The sequence below is a fragment of the Watersipora subatra genome, chromosome 8 (genome assembly GCF_963576615.1).
Source record: "Watersipora subatra chromosome 8, tzWatSuba1.1, whole genome shotgun sequence".
Lineage (NCBI taxonomy): Eukaryota > Metazoa > Bryozoa > Gymnolaemata > Cheilostomatida > Watersiporidae > Watersipora > Watersipora subatra.
Window position 1 is genome coordinate 6,783,801 of NC_088715.1, and position 22,876 is coordinate 6,806,676.

The following is a 22,876-nucleotide window of genomic DNA, read 5'->3' on the forward strand; positions in this document are numbered from 1 at the left end:
TATTACGATTTCAGATATGTTATCAACTCAAACCATTCGTCTTACAATAATTTTAACATTGATGCTCGATAAATCTATACAGTAGATGCCTTTATAATTTAAACAGTCTATTAGGTAAATTCCATTGAATGTAAAGCATCCATGTAAAATTTTTGTGTCGTATAATATAAAAAATTCTATATAATATAGATAAAACTATATAAAAATAATGTAAAGCATCAAACCAGCGCAAGTTTTCAAATTCGATTTAAATAACGAGAATTCAATTAATATGGAACAATATCATTTTCTCACACTTGAGAGAGAAAGCGATATACAGTAGTATCTCTATTATATATACTAGTACCCTGGTAGTCTAGTGTGTCTCTATTATATATACTAGTACCCTGGTAGTCTAGTGTGTCTCTATTATATATACTAGTACCCTGGTAGTCTAGTGTGTCTCTATTATATATACTAGTACCCTGGTAGTCTAGTGTGTCTCTATTATATATACTAGTACCCTGGTAGTCTAGTGTGTCTCTATTATATATACTAGTACCCTGGTAGTCTAGTGTGTCTCTATTATATACTAGTACCCTGGTAGTCTAGTGTGTCTCTATTACATATACTAGTACCCTGATAGTCTAGTTTGTGGTGAGAGATTGTCAGATGTGTCGAGAAAGCACAGCTAATAGATAGCTGCCCAAGTATTCAGAAATAATTAAAGGCAATCAGCTGGTGCAGGTGTTAGAGGGTCACCATTCTAAGTGTCACGAGTAGGAGTCACGTTACAATAATTTTTTTATCATAACCTCGAACCCTGGCTTCAGAGAAAAAAATGGATGGACAGACAGGCACTGCTTCTATGATGGTAAATATATATCGTTGTTTTACTTTGTTTCAGACAATATTTTCACTTTTTCTTTTTAGCATTGACCTAGTTGACCTTGCAAATTATTGTTCTTGCACCCAGATAGTCATAAAAAAACAAGACTGTATTCTTTTGTAATGAAATGAGTTTTAAATTGACACTAATACTTAGTGATCTCAAAAGGACTAATAAGTCTAGAGAGAAGTAGGATGTCTATGTCGTGATGTGACCCATAGTCTGCTGCATTATATTATATCACCATTTTATAATTACTAAAATCACCATCAGATTCTTCGATGGATCAGATGAACTATGAAAACCTCAAATGCAATTCTTTTAATAATAAAATCGTTTCTATCGCAAAAGCCCATTGTGAAGATAACTCCCTCAATGGAATGCTTTACGTAACATGCGAGTTTTGATGCAGATGAGTTTTTGACTGGCACACTTAGAAAAAAATCATCTTTGAGTCAGCCATTTTGATTGGACAACACTACAATGCATAAGTCCATGTTGTTACTCAGATGTGTGTGTGAGAAACTAACATATGAGACTAAACATAGTTAATATAACTGACAATAGTTAATAGCTCTATGTTAACATAGAGTTAACATACCGGGGGTACTTTCATTATCATAAAGTAGAAAACACATCCGAGGGACCATACATCACATTTGTCTGTAAATGGTAAATCCTCTAGCATTTCGGGAGCTCCGTAGCCGACAGTGAACCCAGCTGAACTACTATTCTGTAATTGTCCTGAGCTATGAACAGAGTAAATATTATGATCAAGAGCTGTAGATTAGCGTAACCTTATCTGCACTATTTATGTGATGAGCTGCAGAGGCCTAGTGGTCTAGAACCCCTGACCTGCAAACTAAACGTTGGGCTTCAAATCCTAAATGGGCTCAACTACTAAAGGCCACTGGTGGTGACAGGAATGACAACGACAGAGACCAAGGTTGACTTGCAAAAAAATTCACATTACAGTTATTTGGTATCAAAAGGTTCACCATGTCTTACTCTGCTGTGTTGTAGGTGCAAAATATGTGGAAATGTGATTACAAGCTCTTAAAAGCCCCAAAAAAAAAACAGTTGAAAAAAATGGCCATAGGTTGGAAATGCAACACAGCAGAGTAAGACATGATGAACCTTTTTAATGTGAATTTTGTTGCAAGTCAACCTTTATGGTTGGTTGTCATCACTGAGATCTAACCTTAAATTGCTCTCTGCAAAAGGCATGTCTTTAGTTGTCTGAGTTCTCTTGCCACAGGACTCAGACATGACCAGCCAAGATCATAGAGCAACTTTGTGCTCTTAAAACGCTAACAGAAAGCAGACGTCATACTCGATTTTCGAGGGATTGCTCACACACATGTGAAGGTAACTCACAAATCAGCAAAAGAAAACTTCATGTCCTGCTTGAAACTTATGAAATTTATACATATATTTTTCAAAGTATGTGTGTATGTGGATCTGTGTGTCATTCTGGCTATAGCTATTAAAACCTTGGAATAAAGAATCTGTACCGAAAAAGATTAGATCTCAGACCCTACTATTCACCAGTCCAACACCCTACCCAATAGGCCACAGAGAATGAGTTGCTAGCTTGTCGAGATAAGTCGCTACCTATATGTGAGCACATACCCAACGGCTTTGCATACCATGCAGGGTGAGCGCGTAAGTAAGTGATTGTCATTAGTTAACTTACTAAACTTTTCCACTGGCAATCTGCCAGGCTAATAGCAAGTGACAGGCAACTCTCATTATTTCTCATCGTTTATAAGCTGATTTTTAATACTCAGGCAACGCCGGGTAGCACAGCTAGTATTTGTACAAAAGTCAATTCTGCTAAGTAACTTTTTACTAATAGAATAGCAAGCGGAAGGCGTTGAGAAGCAGGAGCAAATTATCTATAATATAAAATTGTGAGTCTACTTCAATCAGGACTCAGGTCGATCAGCAGTCAAAAACAATCTGTAATTTTTTTAAAGGTTTAGCCTGGTAAGTTCTAACAGTAAAAGCTACAGTCATATCTCGACGAACAAGAAAATTGAGTAAAATTTTGAGCAAGTTACAGACTTGAAATACAAGAGAACTTTGAGATATGAGCCAGTTCACAATGGCCATTAAATGGCCAAGTATGCAGAAGCCACTTCCAAGAACGTCATCGATCGGTCTTTCTTGTCAAATCAGGTTGAAAAAGCATTAATAAGGTCGGCTAAAAGTTATAGTAAAAGTGAGGCAAAAAGCGCCAAAACCAGAAACAGAGAGTAAAAAATTAAAGTTAAGTTTAGTGAGAAATTAAAACTTAGCTTCAAGTGTGTGTTTAGTAAGTTAAATTTATCAAGTTGAATTCAAAGTTCATATGATGTTACGTAGCGTCGCAGAAGATTTGTGTACCGAACATGTTGCTGTCAAGTCTCTTGCACACCACCATTACCCACTACCTCCATCTCAAAGATAAGAACTACATACTGTACTGTACATAGTAATGTTACATTTTATTGCAAATCATTACCACTAAATAAGTGATTGTTTTTCTTTGGGAGTGTAGGTCCTAACAACAAAAATTAAAAACACTTTTTTCCATTGTAATATGCCATTTTTGGGTGGTTTTTTCATAGTATGCGAACGTATTAATTTGTTTTTAGTTACTTTTTATAGGAAATATTGCATTGACATATGAGCTCATTGACATACGAGCTCAGTCTCAGAACGCATTAAGCATGTATGTTGAGGTAAGACTGTAGTTAATTCTGATATATATTACAGTTTCTGCTCTAAAAATGCAAAAAATGATTTCTCAAACTTGCAACGCTGAGATAACTCACTGCAAGAAAACTTTAGCGAGGCCAAAATCTCCAATTCGCAAGGTGCCATCCTGTGAGATGAAAACATTGGAGGGCTTAAGATCTCTGTGGATGACTTTGCTGCTGTGCATGTACTGTAGGGCTTTGCACATCTGTACAAACCAGTCCCAGTTCTGCAACAACCAAAGGTTAACACCATCAGTCATTCAAGTTCTCAAATCAAAATTAATTCCAATAATTTCTAGTATAGTACATTACAGCATAATATAATGCAATATAATATAAAACATGATAAAATATAATATGGTATTTATACTATAATACAATATAATATGGTATATAAAAATGCAATATAATATCTATATACATAAATCTCAGTGTTTGTTTGTTTTCTATTGGTCTGTCTAGCTGTGTGTCCAGTTATATCAACAAAGTTTTAGGAATCAAAAAGCTGCTGCGCATTAGATTTGAACTTAAAACCTCCAGTTCTACAGACAGGCATTTATCCAATACTCTGTCCAATATTTATCCAATAACCTTGTCCAATTGGCTATACTATAGAATAAATTGTGGACATACTCATTACACATGCCAATCTTTCATGGCTTCACGCTGAACATTTCAGCTAGCATTATGCTAGAACTAGCTGTACTACCCGGCCTTGCCTGGGTAATAAAAAAGTCTTTGCACAAAAAATTGATTTGTATTTAATATATTACACCATTTGACATTCTAACTTTCAAACTTCATATCATGAAGAAAATGTTTTGTGGAGATCAAATAAATAAAAAATAAAACAACTATAAAAGGGTTTAGATATAAATGTGAAATAATTAGCAAGTAGTAGCTAAATTAAATCGGTTTTACAATTAAGTCAATTACAATAAAAGATGATTCGGTAATGATACAATTAATACGAACAGAGAAAAAAAAGAAAAATCCTAAATATGTTTGTATGTAAACAATCCTAAATAAAGTGTGTGTGTATAAAAAAGGTTACTGTTTCACCAGAAGCTAACAACCAAAACATTGAATATGACAATATTGGTACCTCTCGATACTGGTACAAATGTAAAAATGAGATGTCGTACTGTCTTTGTCTGACCGAACAGAAAGAAAATGTCGAAGCTCTTCCTATAAATATCCGCATGAGAAGAAATGGCCTTGACACCATATATAGTAATTGAATCTTACGAAAAATATTTGTTAACAGAGGTTATCGTAACGTGTGGGTGCAGTGATAAAATAATTAGCGTGTGGTTACAGTATATCAAATATGAGAACGCCTTGGATCATATGTCTCAGTATGTGAGACGAATTGGCTTTGACCCCAGATATAGTAATTGGAACTTACGAAAAAATTTTCTTAGCAAGGGCATCGCAACACGTGGGTGCAGTGCTAAAATATTAGCTATAGCTGGACTATCACATCCGCAGACGAATACACACACAAACAGAAATATATACAGTCAAACATGGATAACTCGTCCACGGATAGTTCGAACACATGGTTAATTCGAACGGTTTCTTTGGTCCGTTCCCACGTAATGATAAATTGCTATAGATAACTCGAACTCAACACTGTTAATTCGAACCGTTTTTTTGCCCAACGGCTACCAAAACGGTTGCTATCGCTTTAGAAAATCACTTTATTCAAAGCCATAGACGTAAACCTCATCTTTTCGTAATTCATAAGCGTTGTTATTACCTCCATCAGCAAAATATTTTTGTCAACGACTTTTCTAAAGGTTTGGTCAAATTTGATTTATACTGCTATACGATGAATAGCACGGGCTTGCCGGGTCACGCGCGCAAGGATTTTCGCCACGCACATACAAAACAAAAACAGCATGTTGTTTTGTATGTGCGTGGCGAAAATCCTTGAGTGCGTGACCCGGCTAGCCCGTGACGAATAGTTTTCCGACGTTGATTCCGTGTTGAATCAACGTCGGAATGTTGAATGTTTAAAATGTTTTAAAAATGGTTGTAATTAAACGTATACGTTGTCTTAGCTAAAAAAACTATTCATCGTTTGACCTAAACACAGAATACGTATGTACATTCAATAAGTATCCATTCAAAAAGCGTGAGTGATATACAATGTACCGTAAAACCTCGTAAAACTTTTAATTGAACTGCCTCGGAGTGTTGCTCTTAACGAATCCCAGTTAAAGTAAGGTAATCTTTGCATAAACTTCAAGAAAAATCGGCAAAATTGATCGTGGGTAAAACGCTCAAAAGAAAAAGATGTCTTTTCTTTTGAGCATTTCAACAACGATCAAGTTTTGTCAATGTCAATCTAAAAAACGTCCTGGCAATAACATCACCTCAAACAACAAACCAATCTCAAGTGATAGAAAAATCTCTATACTTTTTGATAAAAACGTTTTAAATTTTACATTAGAAGCATTTAATTTGAAACAAGCCATTTGTGCCTTTGATTTATATTATAGTTTGCATATGTACATGTATCTACTAATAAATAAGTAAATACATGGACTTGTGGCAGTGCTCTGATAACTTGAACGCTCTGATAATTCGAACACTTTTGCTCGGTCCCGTGAAGTTCGAGTTATCCATGTTTGACTGTATATAGATTGTTGGCAATAAGAAAAAGGCATAAACTCAGATGGGCAGTAAGACTATTACAATCAGTATAGAACTGTAGTAGACAACTCAGATGGGCAGCAAGACTATTGCAATCAGTATAGAACTGTAGTAGACAACTCAGGTGGGCAGCAAGACTATTAAAATCAGTATAGAACTGTAGTAGACAACTCAGATGGGCAGCAAGACTATTACAATCAGTATAGAACTGTAGTAGACAACTCAGATGGGCAGTAAGCCTATTACAATCAGTATAGAACCGTAGTAGACACTGCAGCCGGTACAATATAAATTACACAGAAATAAACAGAGTACACAGAATAAACAAATACCTTCATTTTAAAGTTAGAATGGTAAATGTTGATTGAAAGTAAATTCTCTGTGCACAAGCTTTTTTATTACCCGTGCAATGTCGGGTATTCACCTAGTATATATATAAATCTCAATGTTTGTCTCTCTGTCATTCCTGTGTCCAGTTATAGCAATAAAGTTACTGAATTTAAACTAGGAACCTCCAGGTCTGCAGACAGGCGTGTCTCACCACTAGGTCAAACGGCTACTTTGCTATACAATAGAATAATTGTGGTTATACTTATTACAACTGCCAATATTTAATGCCGATTGGTTTAAATAACACGCTTCAGCTAACAGTTTGAAGATCATGATTGTGTGATAGATCATGAAGCAATCTTTTTTTAATGTTGGCTTAAATTATAATAACCACTCTTATTATAGTAACAATATTAACTTAAGTTACTCAAATTCATTGGGTAAAGAAACTTAACCAATTAAAAACAAATTTTTGTGCAAAAAGTTGCCCGTTATTACCCGTGCAACAGCAGACATTTAGTTAGTGTACTATATTACAACAAATTATAACATAAGATAGAATAGACTACAACACGGAAAACAACATATATTATAATATATCATAATACACTACAATATAAAAAAGATGAAAAGTATGATATAATTTGATAAAGCATAATATAATACAGCATAATACAATTACAATATTACTAAAATTGTAACAACGAAAAAGGCTATGTACCACCAGGAAACTTTTATTACCTAAACAGCATTTCTGTTATCACCATGGCAACCAAATTAAAAGCGTTATAATACAACAATGATTCTACAGTGAATGGGAATCACCTCTCCTACATAATGTTTGAGCATGCACAAAGTGTTTTCCTATCGTTATAAGTCAAACGAAATTGCGAAATCAATACATACTGATAGTTGCTTGGTATTTTGAAACCGTCGCATGTTAAAACAGATATTTTTACAAAAAATTTGTGTTTTTTGTATTTATTGTTTAGATTTTTTGTATATTTTTGTACTTTGTTTAATTCATTATTGAGCAAAACAACAATTATGCAAGTAATTGTTGCATAATTGTTGTTTTGCTCAAGTAATTATGCAAGTAATTATGCATAACATTAACATAACATTAACATAACATTAACATAACATTAACATAACATTAACATAACATTAACATAACATTAACATAACATTAACATAACATTAACATAACATTAACATAACATTAACATAGTTGCATCTTATAGAAATATGTGAGAGTTCAATGTAAAAACCAAAATTATACATAAAAAACTAAATAAACAAATAAGTAGTAACAAAAGGTTTTTACTGTTACCTTAGTATAGCTTCAACAAAGAGCTATGAAAACATTCAATGTAATTTGTGCTAACTTGAGCTAGATAGCGCTTTAATTAATTTAACAATTGTCATTATTTTTAATGTTTCATTCCTAATTTTTTCAGTTTTTCACCTGTTACTTGAAAAACTTTGGAGAATTTTGAAAGCTGTATGCTGCAAATTAATTTGTATGTTGAAGTAAATATTTCCTCGGATATGCCATTTTATCTAAGAAAAAATTGCATATAGAAGTAGGTGAGAAGCTAGTAGAAGAAGCTAGTATACATGGAAGCTAGTAGAAGAAGCTAGTATACATGGAAGCTAGTAGAAGAAGCTAGTATACATGGAAGCTAGTAGAAGAAGCTAGTATACATGGAAGCTAGTAGATGAAGCTAGTATACATGGAAGCTAGTAGAAGAAGCTAGTATACATGGAAGCTAGTAGATGAAGCTAGTATACATGGAAGCTAGTAGATGAAGCTAGTATATATAGAAGCTAGTAGAAGAAGCTAGTATATATAGAAGCTAGTACAAGTCTGTCTGCTAAAGTTCAGATATCTATATATCAATCATTATCCATCCCTCTGTTAGGTTTTTCTTTTATAAAGCAGAGAAAATTAACATTTCGACAATTATTCCGTCACACTGTAATGCGACCAATTATCACAGTAATAGCGTCAGCTGAATAAATAATTGACATGGGGTTGAGCCCCATCCAAAGCAATTTTTTCTATCTCTTTTACAATTACCGTATTCTGGGGCTTCAGAAGACAGTGGATTAGCTCAGTTAGTTAGAGTGTCAGTCTAATAAGATGAATGTTATGCCTTTATTCAAATTGTTTATAATTAAAATTAAAGTAGAGAGAATTATTATAAAAGTATTATCTTTATTACCATTGGTCAATTTAAAGTATAGCTACTGCTCTCTCTGTTCATAACCCTTCATAATTCATGGATGATAAATAATTCATGGATATTAGATTCATTGTAATGAGTTGTTCTCATTGGATAAACTACAATTTATACTGTAATTCCTTCTATCTGAGTACAGCTTCATTTGAGTATCATTTAAGAGGACTCACAGATTTGTAGTTAATAACAGGTGATTGTATGAAAGTTGGCACATTTAAAACAACTGCTACTGTAACACAACAATAAAATGCTTTGACATCCATACTGCACTTTATCATTTCTGATAATTGAATATTGATTCAAAAGTCACCTGTTATTAACTACGAATCTGTGAGTCCTCTTAAATGATACTCAAATGAAACTGTATTCAGATAGAAGGAATTACAGAAGAAATTGTAGTTTATCCAATGAGAACCACTCATTACAATGAATCTAATATTCATGAATTATTTATCATCCATGAATTATGAAGGGTTATGAACATAGAGAGCAGTAGCTATACTTTAAATTGACTAATGGTAATAAAGATAATACTTTTATAATAATCTTTTCTACTTTAATTTTAATAATAAACAATTTGAATGAGGCCATAACATTCATCTTATTAGACTGACACTCTAACTAACTGAGCTAATCCACTGTCTTCTGAGGCCCCAGAATACGGTAACAATGAAAAGAATAGAAAGATTGCTCTGCATGGGGCTCAACTCCGTGTTACTCACTTATTCTGAATTAGGGGAAAAAAACTGAAAAAAAACTATGAGGAATCTTATTTGTAAGCATGTAGAAAACCTCTTCTGAAACCAGAAACATATCTCACAGAGGCCCACATTGTGGCCACTAAATTAACGAATAAGAAAATCATGAAGTGCCTCACCTGTCTCTCTGAAATATCTTCGCCAGATGTGATTCTGGTGTGCAGATCTCCAGCTTCGCAATATTCCATGACTATGCAGATGTTGGAACCATCTGCAACACACGATCAGCACAGCTGATCACCGACTCTCTTTTCTGTCTAACATTCCATATTATACTAAATGCCTGGTCTGCTCAAGTGAGAACAACTCTACAAAGTGGACTGTTACAAAAAGAACCATAAAATGTCGTCATTAGTTATTAACCCTGCAAGACCACATGTGACATATATTAAACAACAGTTTTGTAAAGTTGTCCTTATATACATACATTTAAGCGGAAAACTACTGCTTAGACCAAAAAAGAAATCTAGCTACACAATGATACCAAATTATTTATTATTATTATTTAAATGATTTGAAACATGTGACCTGTAAGCCATTTTTATTTAGTTTCCTTCCAATTTTAACTAACTTGTTATGTCAGGACTATCAAGCATAAAATATCAATATATGTCACATATTAAAAGCTCATGGAATAATATAAACGTTCAAAATTTGCTTTTAATATCATAAATCATAGGTGCAAATTGATATAAATTATTTATATTATAAACAATTTATAATATTATTATAAATTGATAATATTTATTTTAATTTTAAATTAAAATAACAGTTATTATTATTTATATAATAAATTATAATATATACTTTATAATTTTATAAAATATAATTTATATTATAACTTATTAAATTACAATATAAATTAATAATTTATGTCATAAATTGATAAAAATTGAAGTGAAACAATGAACATCCTACTTACTTTTTACAGTCTGGGTAAAAGTCTCGAGATTAAAACAGCTGTAATGTGTTACCACACAAAAATTGTCTTTAACAAATTAATTCACAGATTAATAATAATTAAACTAGACATATGTATTTGTATTTTTTTGGGTTACTGAAACATGAAATTATGAAGTCCGTGTATTAGGAAGCTTTGATTTTAGCCTAAAAATAATATTATATATGTAAAATGAGTTAAATTAGATTTAGTTTAAATACACATTTAAATTTAATAAAGTAATAAATTAACTGATTGTATCATATTTTAGAATTCCTCACATTTGTCACATAGTACTTTATTTTTGGAATTAAATTGGATTATCAATTCTAATTTGTTTAAATTAATTAAACAAATTAAAATGGAATTACTGTTGGAAACTTTTGAGTATAAAAAAACAGCGACATTCTAGCCTTGATAATATAATAAATGAACCAGAAAGCTAAAAGTATGGTAGCCCGGGAAGTCTTTCACAAACCTTTGAAGGCATTTTCAAATTTGACAATGTTGGGATGAGTAAGCTTCTTGAGCACCTTCACTTCTCTCATCGACTCTACTGTGTCTGATGGGGAGAACATGGCTATGTTGACCACCTGTTAATAGTGCAAGTCGTCTAGAGTCTAGAAACTGTAAAAGGCTAGAAATGCTTGCTTTAACTCCCAGTTACTAAGAAATTAAAGAGGGGGGCTTTACTTTTATGCAGACAAGACAGCCGTCTGCATAAAGCAGTAGAAGTGATTCTAATGATTATCTATGAATATGAAAGGGAAACTTCTTATTTGCGTCACCAAATAACACCCAAAACAATAGACACAGAGCCTCACATAAGCTTTTTACATATTTTGTCCCTATACGTGTGTTATACACACCAAATGAGAACGAAGGTAAGAGAAGGTAAATTTGCAGCAACAATTGTTGCGACTTATGAAAACAGTTCATTTTTCTACAACATGATATCTAAATTGAATTGAGAATCCAAATGCTGCTGATTTAATAAAAATTGTTTAAAATTTCTTACGATTTTTTCCGGCCAACAGTTTCTAATTCTTTACGCTAGCAGAAGGCCCGGCGTTGCACAGGTACTGAAAATCAACTTATAAACAGTAATAGGTAATGCAGTTGCCTGCCACTTGCTATTAGGCTGGTACATTGCCAATGGCTAACTTTAGTATGCTTGTTCTAATCCTTTACCTAGTGTACGGTTCTTGACCTTCACTTTTTTCAGTGTTTTTGACTAAAAATGCTGTTTTTAAAAGACATGTACGCTACACTAAATAAATATGCTTTGTTAAAAGTTATCACAAATTCTCATTGTTCAGCTCATAAAAAATAAAATTTCCGATTTTATTACCTTAATTACAAACTGTGCTCTGTCTGTTTTTCGTTCATATAAGTAAGCTTTTCCAAAGCCTCCATCTGCCAGATGTCGAATCTGTTCATAGTCATCCATATTTATTCACTAATTTAGTCTTTAAGCTACAACCAGTAAATATGAAACAGTTCATAAACTTCTGAAGCAACAACATACACCACCATTCATAGGAGAGAAGTTTTTCCAAGTTAATTTCTTATATGATTAATAACTGATAGTAATTTTTGTGATTTGTGATTTATTTTCATCAACAAAATTAGTTGAGCAAAAGAAAAAAGCTGGAGGAGTGATGAAGCCCATAATACGCAATAGCATAGCTAGTCGTGGCGTTGGGCTTGTCGTCATCGGTTTTATTCACATGTTAAAAGATACATTCTGAGTTCTCTTTTGAAACTGGCCATCTTCTCTATGCCTTTAATAGACTTACGGAGTTGATTCCAAAAAATGTAAGTATGTAAGTCAGACCATGACAAAATCAACATAGTCATTTATCCATCACGTGCCAGTTTATAGATATGACGCATTAAAATTAATAGAACAATCACTTACTGGCAAGAAGTTTTATTGTAAACCCCGATATTCAAAGATCGTTGCATTATTTTAATAGTTTTATTTGTAATAGTTATTATGAACTTAACGTTCATGAACAAAACGTTTTATACCGTTTACCAAAGAAGTCAAGATTACGTATTAGTTTACATTTTCTTACTAACTCAAAACAATATATACCATATGATTCCCTCTTGACTGTCTTTCTTTCGGACACACTAAAGCATGAACAAGCGGTGCCCTCATAAATTAAAGTTATTAGTCAGCGTTTAGCAATATGTGTCGCATTGCGTTGCGATTAGGCTTCGTAGCAGTCTGTTAGAGTGTTGTGTTGGAAGTGTTGTGTTGGAAGTGTTGTGTTGGAAGTGTTGTGTTGGAAGTGTTGTGTTGGAAGTGTTGTGTTGGAAGTGTTGTGTTGGAAGTGTTGTGTTGGAAGTGTTGTGTTGGAAGTGTTGTGTTGGAAGTGTTGTGTTGGAAGTGTTGTGTTGGAAGTGTTGTGTTAGAAGTGTTGTGTTGGAAGTGTTGTGTTAGAAGTGTTGTGTTGGAAGTGTTGTGTTGGAAGTGTTGTGTTGGAAGTGTTGTGTTGGAAGTGTTGTGTTGGAAGTGTTGTGTTGGAAGTGTTGTGTTAGAAGTGTTGTGTTGGAAGTGTTGTGTTGGAAGTGTTGTGTTGGAAGTGTTGTGTTGGAAGTGTTGTGTTGGAAGTGTTGTGTTGGAAGTGTTGTGTTGGAAGTGTTGTGTTGGAAGTGTTGTGTTGGAAGTGTTGTGTTGGAAGTGTTGTGTTAGAAGTGTTGTGTTGGAAGTGTTGTGTTAGAAGTGTTGTGTTGGAAGTGTTGTGTTGGAAGTGTTGTGTTGGAAGTGTTGTGTTGGAAGTGTTGTGTTGGAAGTGTTGTGTTGGAAGTGTTGTGTTGGAAGTGTTGTGTTGGAAGTGTTGTGTTGGAAGTGTTGTGTTGGAAGTGTTGTGTTGGAAGTGTTGTGTTGGAAGTGTTGTGTTGGAAGTGTTGTGTTGGAAGTGTTGTGTTGGAAGTGTTGCAATTAATGACCATCGTAACTATTACCCTTATTTCGCTCTGGTCTGAACTTTTTAGTAAGATTTTTAAAAAACAAGTAGTTTTACTTGTAAAAATTTTATGATTAGCGTTGTATAATGGGATTTTTTAGGCTCAGGCTATATGGCGTCTGAGCTTAATGCAGTGCAGTTGGTTTTGGCAATTACGGTGAGAGAATAAAGCTAGTGGGTAAACCTAGGAAATAAAGCTAGCGGGCAAAGCTAGTAGATTAGGCAGTATTGGGTAGTATATAAGAACATAGAACGACAGATAGACTCTTCTCTTTCTTGTTTGCCTCAGCTTATGTAAGTTTATTCATTTATACAACATGGCGCAGTTGACAGAGCTTTGATTCTTTCTTGAGATCGTTAATGAAAGAGTGCAGGTACTGGTGGTGGTGTAAGTTTAACAATTGATGATACCTTTTCACGGGCGTGCAGCTGAGGTGTGGTGGGGTAGTGTTGTGAAGGTGAGTTATCTTAGCAGTGAAGTGACAAAGCTGTGAAGTGTCAGTGTTGGAGAAGTACAAAAACTTATTGTTCATGATGTGGTTGAAGTTAAGAACTGAAAAATAGGAGAGGTGAAAAGTGGATTGGTGGCGTAAAGTATTGTGTAGTGACGTGATGGAAATCGGCTACTCGAAGCTTGTGTTCGGTGAGTACGGTGATGGTTTGCGTAAAAGATTTATAGAGGAGATGAATTTGTGTATTGTGAGTGCAGTTGAAAGGAGAGATTATGAAGGTGAAGATGGCAATATACGTTCTATTATGAGAGGTAGAGCTAAGTTAATACCGTTATTGATAGCTATTGGACAAAGTGGTAGAAAGGTGTTGAAAGGTACAGGGTTTGATGTATATGATACAAATGTCATTTATGAAGAGGCAGTAGAGATTTTGCAAAAATATTATGGTAGACAGGAGAGCATGTTTGTGAAGGGGCATAAATTTTTGACGGCTAGACATTCAGTTGGTGAAAGTGATAGAGTTCTTGTTACGAGTTGAGAGTTTAAGCAGATATGCTGAGGTAACGAACAATGCTGATAGAGTAAGGTTTGATCTTATAGTGGCAGTTAACGGGTTAAGAGATAGAGAAATGAGTAGAGACTTGATGAATGCCAATTTGACCTGGGTAATGTTGAATGAGGCATTGAGGGCTCGTGAGATGGTGAAACAATCAGACAGATTCGTGAGAGCAAATAATAGAGGTAGCGATTTAAAAAGTAAGACTAAAAAGGAGGTAGCAAGGTTATCAGAGTGTGACAGTCATGCGTAGTACCGGAGTGGCTGTAGGGATAAGGGAGATGTAGGTTACGACAGATGAGGTAGCAGCAGGTGGTCAGGAGGTAGATATTCTCTTAGAAGCAGTCTTAGGAATGGTAAAAAGTATTATTGGGATAGCAGTGATGAGCGTGATGTTAGTAGGTATGGGGCAAGAATTGGAGAGTATAACAGGGACAGTAGGGAGTAAAGAGACAATAGCAGAAAGAGGCATGTCTCTAGATATAGAGCAAATAGTAGAGGTAGTGAAAATAGAGTATACTACAATTGCAAGCGTAGTAGCCATGAGATGAGGAGTTGTCCCTCCATTAAATGTTTTTCTAGTGGGAAATGAGGACACGTATCCCGATATTGCGGGGATAAGGGTAGAGAAGTAAGGTTTGGCAGTCGAGATAGCAGTAGGGAGAGGTATTGGGGCAGAGAAAGTCCTCATGATGTAAGGGATAAGTGGAATAGACCCAGAGATTACAGCATGAGCAGGTATGAGAGAGACAGTTGGTTTGAGAAGCGAGAGATGGCTAGGCATGATGAAAGTGACAGTAACAGGGGTAAAAGTGCCAGATTTGCTGGCTCTAGAGATAAATATGGTGAAGATCAATGACTAGGCAAGAGAATTGTGAAGAATTTAGAAGTTAATGAAGTAAATGTGGAGTTTACGTTTGATACTGGGGCCGAGGTGTCAATAGTAACCGAGGCAACAGTCAATAAGTTGAACCTACGGTTAAAGAAACTGTTGACAGTTTTAGAAACTGCTGATGGTAGCGAGTTAAAAGTGGTTGGAAGTGTAATAGTTCATTTGGAAAGTAAACACAGGCATTTGGATGCTGAAGTTCATATGGTGAAATGATTGAGAACGAACTTTTTGGGCATAACTGAGTTAAAGCAGCTAAAATTATTTGCTGTTGTAAATGCGTTATGCGAAAGCAAGTTTGAGCCTCTTAAGGAGTGTAGAAGTATTAAGCCAGATAAGCCATTTTCGCCGAGAACAATTATTGCTGGGTCAAGTTATGTTTCAGATGATGTCAAGTTGCAAAACCTGACAAATAAGTCTGACAGAGAGCACGATGTTAAGAAAGGCCACACAGGTCAAGTTTGGTGGACTTGTGAAGCCAAGGGAGTAAAGAATAGCAGATACGTAGAAATTGGTAGTCAAGAAGGGACAGCCCAAGGCACCAGAGAGGTGCAAGTGTCTATGGGATATGATAGAAAACACAGTCGCGATGAGGTAAGTGAAGGTGCTGAGAAAGTAGCTGAACCAGTATCTGTAATGGAGAAAGTTTGCTCTTTTTTAGCTGAGGTGTCCAGCAATGAAATGATAGACAGAGATGGTCATGAGAGAAAGGTAGCAGAGATAGAGAAGGAAGAGAAGAAGGTACAGAGGAAGTCAGAGGAGAAAATGGCTAGGCTAAAAGCGACGCGTAAGGCAGCAATCATGGAGTTGGAAAATGTCGAGGCATTCAGAGTAGTAGTGCAGGTGTTAGCCGAGGTTCAGAGGAAAATTGCTGGTAGCTGATCAGCACTGGTGGATGGTCAGGTTGAGCTAGATAGGTCCGGGCCTACGTCAACTCCCAACTCTGTGGTGCCATCCCTGTGCAGCCGGTTACGGCCCAGGTAGAGACCTCCCACAGGAGACCTGTCGAGCCTGCCTTTTATTGGGAGAAGTGAGGTAAAGACGGAAGAGACGGAGATGAGGTTGAGGAGTCATTACTGACCCAACCAAAAGACTCCGGGATGGTCGGGGTTGGTGGAAGTAGTGTTGGAGATGTTGGTGGAAGTAGTGTTGGTAGTGACAGTGGTCACGGTAGAAGTATTGGTAGCGGCGGAGGTCAGGGTGATGGAAAAGCCAGTGCAGACTGGCAATGGAGCTGGCAGTAATGAGGAGAGTATTTTAGACGGTGGCACAGGGTCAGACAAGCCAGAGGCATAGCCTATGGAGACTGCCCTAACGGAGTCAGGTAACAGATAACGAGTAACACAAGTAAGGTAAGTAACTACGTCTGCTTGTTGGTAGTGATCGGGTGGCCCAAAATAAAAAGAAAAAAGAAAGGGCATGTTGTATTGTTATGGATTTGCTAAACTCAGCTATTTATAATAGCCACATGCATCAAGCTATCCTGGGATTAGCGTAGTAATATGCAAGCCAGCTTTCATGGAAAGCCAATGGAACACTGTATATAAGGATATCCAAGCCAGTGTAGAACAGGATGGGTAAGAATAAGTCATGAAGGAAGATACGCTAGTGAGACAGAAGAACAAAGAGCACAGAGCACCAGATACTGTCTACAAGTGACGAAACTATATATGGACATTTGTGGAATATTTGAACATTAACTAATCTCTGTGCTGCTTTAGCTTGCGTAATAAAGAGCCATACTCATTATTCCAGTATTCTTGCTTACAAAAATTATAGTTGTGCACGAGAGCTAATACTCATTCAGTATAAGACAACTTGTAACCAGAACCTACTTAGTAGTGATTTCAAGTGCCGTAAGTTCCTATATTAGCGAGAGGCAAGCGCAAAAATTCACTACAGTATTATGGGAGTTGTTAGGCTCACGCTCTATGGGTGTCTGAGCTCAAAGCAGTACAGGTGGTCTTGGTAATTACGGTGAGTAGATAAAGTTGGATAAAGCTAGTGAATAAAGCTAGTAGATTAGGTAGTATAAGGCAGTATGGGGAAGATATTAGGAAGTGTAATGATAGACGGACGCTCTTCTTCCTCGTCTTCACACCAATACATGTAAGTGTACACGTTTATACAACAATTGCTGCTTTCTGCTTCTTTCAAAATTTCCAACCCTGACACTAGTGAACAAAGCTGGTGGATAAAGCTAGCGAATAAAGCTAGGGGCAAAGCTAGTAGATTAGGTAGTATCAGGCAGTATTGGTAGTATATAAGAAGGTGGAACGAGAGACAGATTCTCTTCTCTTTCTTTACTTCAGTTTATGTAAGTTCATTTACTTATACAACAATTATTATAATCAGTATCAACTGAAATAACTCAAGCTATCGTAAACGTACCTGGGTAACTAAAAAAAAAACTTGAAAGGTGTCCGACGGCAAATGGTGGCAGGAGCTTACCAAATGGTTTTTCCAACCAAGCAGTTTCGCTTTTCATAGACATCGATGTCTTCATTACATAAGCCGCTAAATTCTAACACGCCTCAACGACACTATGAACAAGTACCTCTTTTATTCTCGCCATATAACGAATAAGTTGTTAACGCAATTTGTTGACAAGACTCAATGGAAGCTGCATATGAAGGCCAAGGCTGTTTTAACTTGTGTTCGCCCTCGCAGACATGGATATTTCGAATTCGAGATATATGCTCTGTACTATTTAGCTGAAGCGGTTTCAGTTAGTTTTTTTAATAGGGACTTAAAGTAACTTGGCAATTGTGATTACACTTTTGTGTAAGCCGAAAACTAGTCATTAAGGTCGTGGAATTTAAAGAAAAATTCTTATTATTGTTTGAATTTTGACCGGGTTCGGCTGAGTGAGTGTCGAGCATGTTGTTCAGTGGTTTTTGTATGTTGAGTGGCTATTTTTATTCGTGGCATTTTTAGTTGCCGTTTTAATTTATCTTAGTTCAGATTTTGAGAATATTAGTTGTGTGGTAAGGCCAGTGTGGTATTTTGAATTAATCAGTAGTACCTTTGCCGTCTTGAACTACATTATGTTTATTTTGGAGGCTTTTAAATATGTAAAATGCTTTCTAGACCACAAATCCTGCAATAGTTTGCTGAATTGTTTTCAAGTTTTAAGCATATCTGACACAGCTGTAACAAAGTCCTATCTAATCAATCAGATCTTGAGAGTTTTTTGCAAGTAGCTACTTCTAGTCATTTCAGTGAAAGAATTAGTATAACTGAGACCTAATGACTCTGGTTTTGGGTCAAGTACATTATATTTTACTAAACCGTTTTCAGACAAGTTGTTGATGTTTGGTGAAGTTTATAAGCAACAAACTTATTTCTGTAACCATAAATGCTAGATACTTCTGGTTTAACAATTGTTTGGTTTGTCCAAATGTAGCTAATGTGGAGGAAGATGTACAAAAGCTAGCTCTCATTTACACATTTACTTTCATGCACTTTATTTTTGTTATTAAGGTATTTAGTAAACAGCATGTCATTATATTGCACTGTAATAATCACAATTAAAATACTTTTGTGGCAGTCATGTTGCCTAAGTTCAACTTGTTCCAGGAAGACAACTCGCCCAAATCCATCCATTTAGCAAAGTTCACTCATCAGGAGTTGGCTGGCTTTGTGCAAGATTAATTACCCGTTCACAACAAGAAAACCTATTTCAAAAACATTTTAGTTATTTTCAAGGCTGGTTTGTGAAGAACATTCCGTTTGGTTAAGTGACTCGGTTGTAAAGAGGTTTTATGGCGCCTTACAGTGCCTAGCGTTGCGTGTTCACAACTCCAGTTGCCGAGTTGTACAACTCGGCCTGGGTTTTTGATGAACTCGAGTTGTGTTACGCAAAACTAACACGGGTTTGTAAAAAGCAAAGTGAGTAATTGGGGTGTCTCATTTACAGAACATTTACAGAAATTTAATAATAATAGTTTAAATATTTAGACACAATTAAATTATATATATTGGCGATATTTGCGCATATTTATTTCTATAAATATAACGAGACAAAAACAATTGTAGAATGTAAAAGGCAAACTAAAAAACAATCTATGTTGGAGCCGGGCCACTTCTTTTTCAAATGAAAAAAGGGTTATCTCTCTAGAACCTGACAAGAAGCTGGATGAACACCGAAAATAAACAAACATAGAAATTATGTCAACGACGTTTAATGATGCACCAAAAAAATTACATGTAAAAATATAGCTAGAGAAAGTGAAATGATGAGTTGTTTAGTACAATGCCCCCACAGTGCTTCACGTTCCATGTTCTCAAGCCGAGTTGTTGAACTCGAGTTGTTGTTGAAAGAACTCGGCTTGGGTTTTTGATGAACTCGAGTTGTGTAACTCGAGTTGTACAACTCAAGTTATATTTACAAACTCGAGTTGGTAAATATAACTCGAGTTGTACAACTCGAGTTGCAAACTCGGCACACTATAATTCGCCATTAGCTTTAGTTTTACAGTACATACATAAATAGTTTAATTTCTATTAGCTAACGGGTGCCTATTGATGTACCGTTGTTAATATAACCAGATCTACGGTTATGCTATCGTAATACCAGTATATTGCACCTTACTTTTACAAAGTCGCGTTGCGTGTTCACAACTCGAGTTGTACAACTCGAGTTGTGAACACGCAACGCGAGGCATTATAAGGCGCCATAGGTTTTTCTGTTTGGGTTAATTGAATAGGTTGTGAAGAGGAGTCCTTATTTGGGTTAGGGACGAGGATTTGTTTGAAGACGGCTTTTGTGTCGGTAAAGTGCAAGTGTCGGTAAAGATATGTTCTGATAGTTCGTTCCTGGTGAATCAAGTCTCAATATAGCCAAGGCTATAGATGCTATGAAAATTAACATGATGCAAACTAGTTTGTGCAAGGAAACAGAACTTTGCACTTACAATAACAACTTTGACCGGAAAGTTGCTGCTAGACTTCAGTTGATATGAACCCCTGTGGTACTCGATCTTAAATTCGTTTTGCCATTTGATGATTGCTGCAAGCATATGTTGTCATTTACATGGGTGCGTATTTGAAAAAAGGCTGCAATTGAGGGTTGTGTAATGAGTGGATTCTACAGAATCTTCTGTATATCCTTGCATATAAGTTAAGTTTGAAACTCCAAAAGATGTTATCAAATGAAAGTTCTGAAGCTCATTGAAGACATTAGTTATGGCATAAGATATGTTTAGAGAAGTACAAATAACTTGTAAATTTTCCTGTTGAGAGAAGGCAAGCTTTAGCATTAACTAACAGTTATAGAGGTTGAGAGAGATTATAGAGATGATGACATGGATTAGTAGGCCTAAGTGATAGATTTTCAATTTCAACTATCTGATAAGTGGTTGTACTATGTTATACAATAATATAGTAATATTATATAATACTATGATATTATTTTGTATTCTTTCATAGTCCAACTGATGTCAGTTGGTATTTCCAGGCCATTTGTGAGCACAGCCTTTTGTAAGAATTAGCCTTCACGATTTTTACTACCAAAGATTGTTCCCAAGTAGCAAATCAGAGTCTCTTTCCCGCTTTGTATGCAGTTCAATGCCACCCATGTAGATGAGTTGTTCTATCTTGGTGTTCTTAAATGGACACCCATATTGGCCTCCCTATTATGGGAACCTAATTATTATTATCAGCGATTTGCTTAGAGGGATTAGGCCAAAACATGAGAGATATCTTGATCTTATGCAGATTATAATATAGGAATATTATAGAGGCTGTCTATAATATAACGATTGTAAATAATCGAAAGATTGTCTTATTTTATACAATACTATATAGTATAACTATATAATACTATATTATATAATATTATTTGAGGAGTTTGAAAGTGGCACTTGGCTGGTTTTTGTGGCTCTGAGCATTTGTTTAGGAATGATAGAATAGATAGTAGTTTAAGACTTGCCGATTTGTAAAGATACATCTCTGTTTAAGATGTCTTTTTTGAAACATCGATGACACTCTTAACTAGTTTGAATATGTATTACAACTTGAAACTTGAAAGGTTTGTTGAAAAAAGTTATACGGTAAGATGCTGCTATAGTGATGACTATGCAAGGTAAGAGGGCACAACTTCACACAGTGGGTAAGAGGGCAGCTCTTTTGTTAAATAGGCTTTGGCAAGGCTTCGAAGAGTGCTTGTGATGCAGAGAGAGCATCCTGCTGAGTAGCGAGCGAGCAGAGGTTAGCAGTGAATGGGGCGCATGAATTTAAATCCAAAATTACAAATATAAAGAATTACATGGATTAAGTCAAGCATGCTGACTTACTGGTTGATGAAATTTTAAGTTTTAGAAAGGGTTCTGTGTTGAGATTGATGCAAAAATAACTGAAATTAATGTTACGCTAGTTTATTATACATTTAAAAAGAAATGTACTTTTATAGATGATTTTTAAACATTCTCTTGGTATAATTTAGTAGTCTATTATCTTAGAGTTTGATAATTACATGGGTAATTTCTAAGATTACGGACAAAAAAGCAGTTGGGAATATACGGGACTTCAGTCATGATATGATCGCAGTAGTGTTATGACTCTAGTAGTAATATAGACTCTATAGAATACATTGGTTGATACAACAGCCATTCAGGCTTCAAATTGTGAAGCATTTTGCCAAAAGAACACAAGTGTTCTTTGTACACAAGAGAATTAAGATTGCTTTTATGCCCTTGTGTCATTGCATGATTTTAGTGATTTTTGTCAATCACATTGGAAACCTTTATTTGGTAGATTTGTATTTGCCATACAGGGTTTTACTTTGATTTATTTAATTCAGGTAACAAACTTTCTATATTTTTTAAACTTTACCTGGTGCCTTTGTGTGTCATAGTTTTTTGACTTAAATTATACTCATTGTTTGTTATCAAGTTTTTAAGTGGTTATCAACAGCAGCGTCTGCATATTATTTAGATAAACACGTAGCATATGCATGTGTGGAAAAAATTTCTAAATCTCTTTTGTCACATGTGTCCAAATGTATCCTTTTCAGAGTTAGATCATCTCAAGCCTTAGTTTGTGTAGAAAGTTTCTACTTGTCCATCTTATAGGTACTTCCAAAAGTAGTCTAGTCTTTCACATGTGTTTATCTACCTTTTTATTTTTACTGTTTCTATTCTGCACCAGTTGTCAATCTTTTAGGCTTTCCATTTCGTTTACATATTCACTTGTGAGTTTTGTGGTCAGTAGTCCATCAGTTACAATTGCTATGTGAGCCGAATGGCACTATTTTACTGGTTGAAATTTATTGTACTTGAATTCTTCAGTTTGTGAAGGATTGGTCAGGTTGGGCAGTAGCAGAACCAAGTTTGTTTGCATCTATTGAAACGCTAAAAAGCATTCTAAAATGTCCTTTTTGGGAAGTATTCAGTATGAAGTTTAGTGGATTGTTCATTTGTAATGAGCGCAAACATTGATGCTGAATAAAATCA

At 35.3% G+C, this 22,876-nt stretch overlaps 1 protein-coding gene across 3 annotated transcripts in view; it reads right to left on the reverse strand.

The window, feature by feature from the left end:
- Positions 1 to 22,876, reverse strand: part of LOC137401600 (uncharacterized) — a 39,754-nt gene that overhangs the window by 15,986 nt on the left and 892 nt on the right. The window contains exons 1-6 of one of the 3 annotated variants that reach the window (XM_068088029.1): positions 17,874 to 17,890; positions 11,899 to 12,023; positions 11,026 to 11,140; positions 9,727 to 9,818; positions 3,688 to 3,839; positions 1,470 to 1,617 (exon numbers count right to left, since the gene is read on the reverse strand). In XM_068088029.1, the coding sequence (XP_067944130.1) occupies positions 1,470 to 1,617; positions 3,688 to 3,839; positions 9,727 to 9,818; positions 11,026 to 11,140; positions 11,899 to 11,997 (606 nt within the window). In that variant the 5' untranslated portion in view covers positions 11,998 to 12,023; positions 17,874 to 17,890. Of the gene's footprint in view, positions 1 to 1,469; positions 1,618 to 3,687; positions 3,840 to 9,726; positions 9,819 to 11,025; positions 11,141 to 11,898; positions 12,024 to 17,813; positions 17,891 to 22,876 lie in introns of those variants that run through there. The other 2 variants (XM_068088028.1, XM_068088030.1) reach the window with 2 other exon arrangements.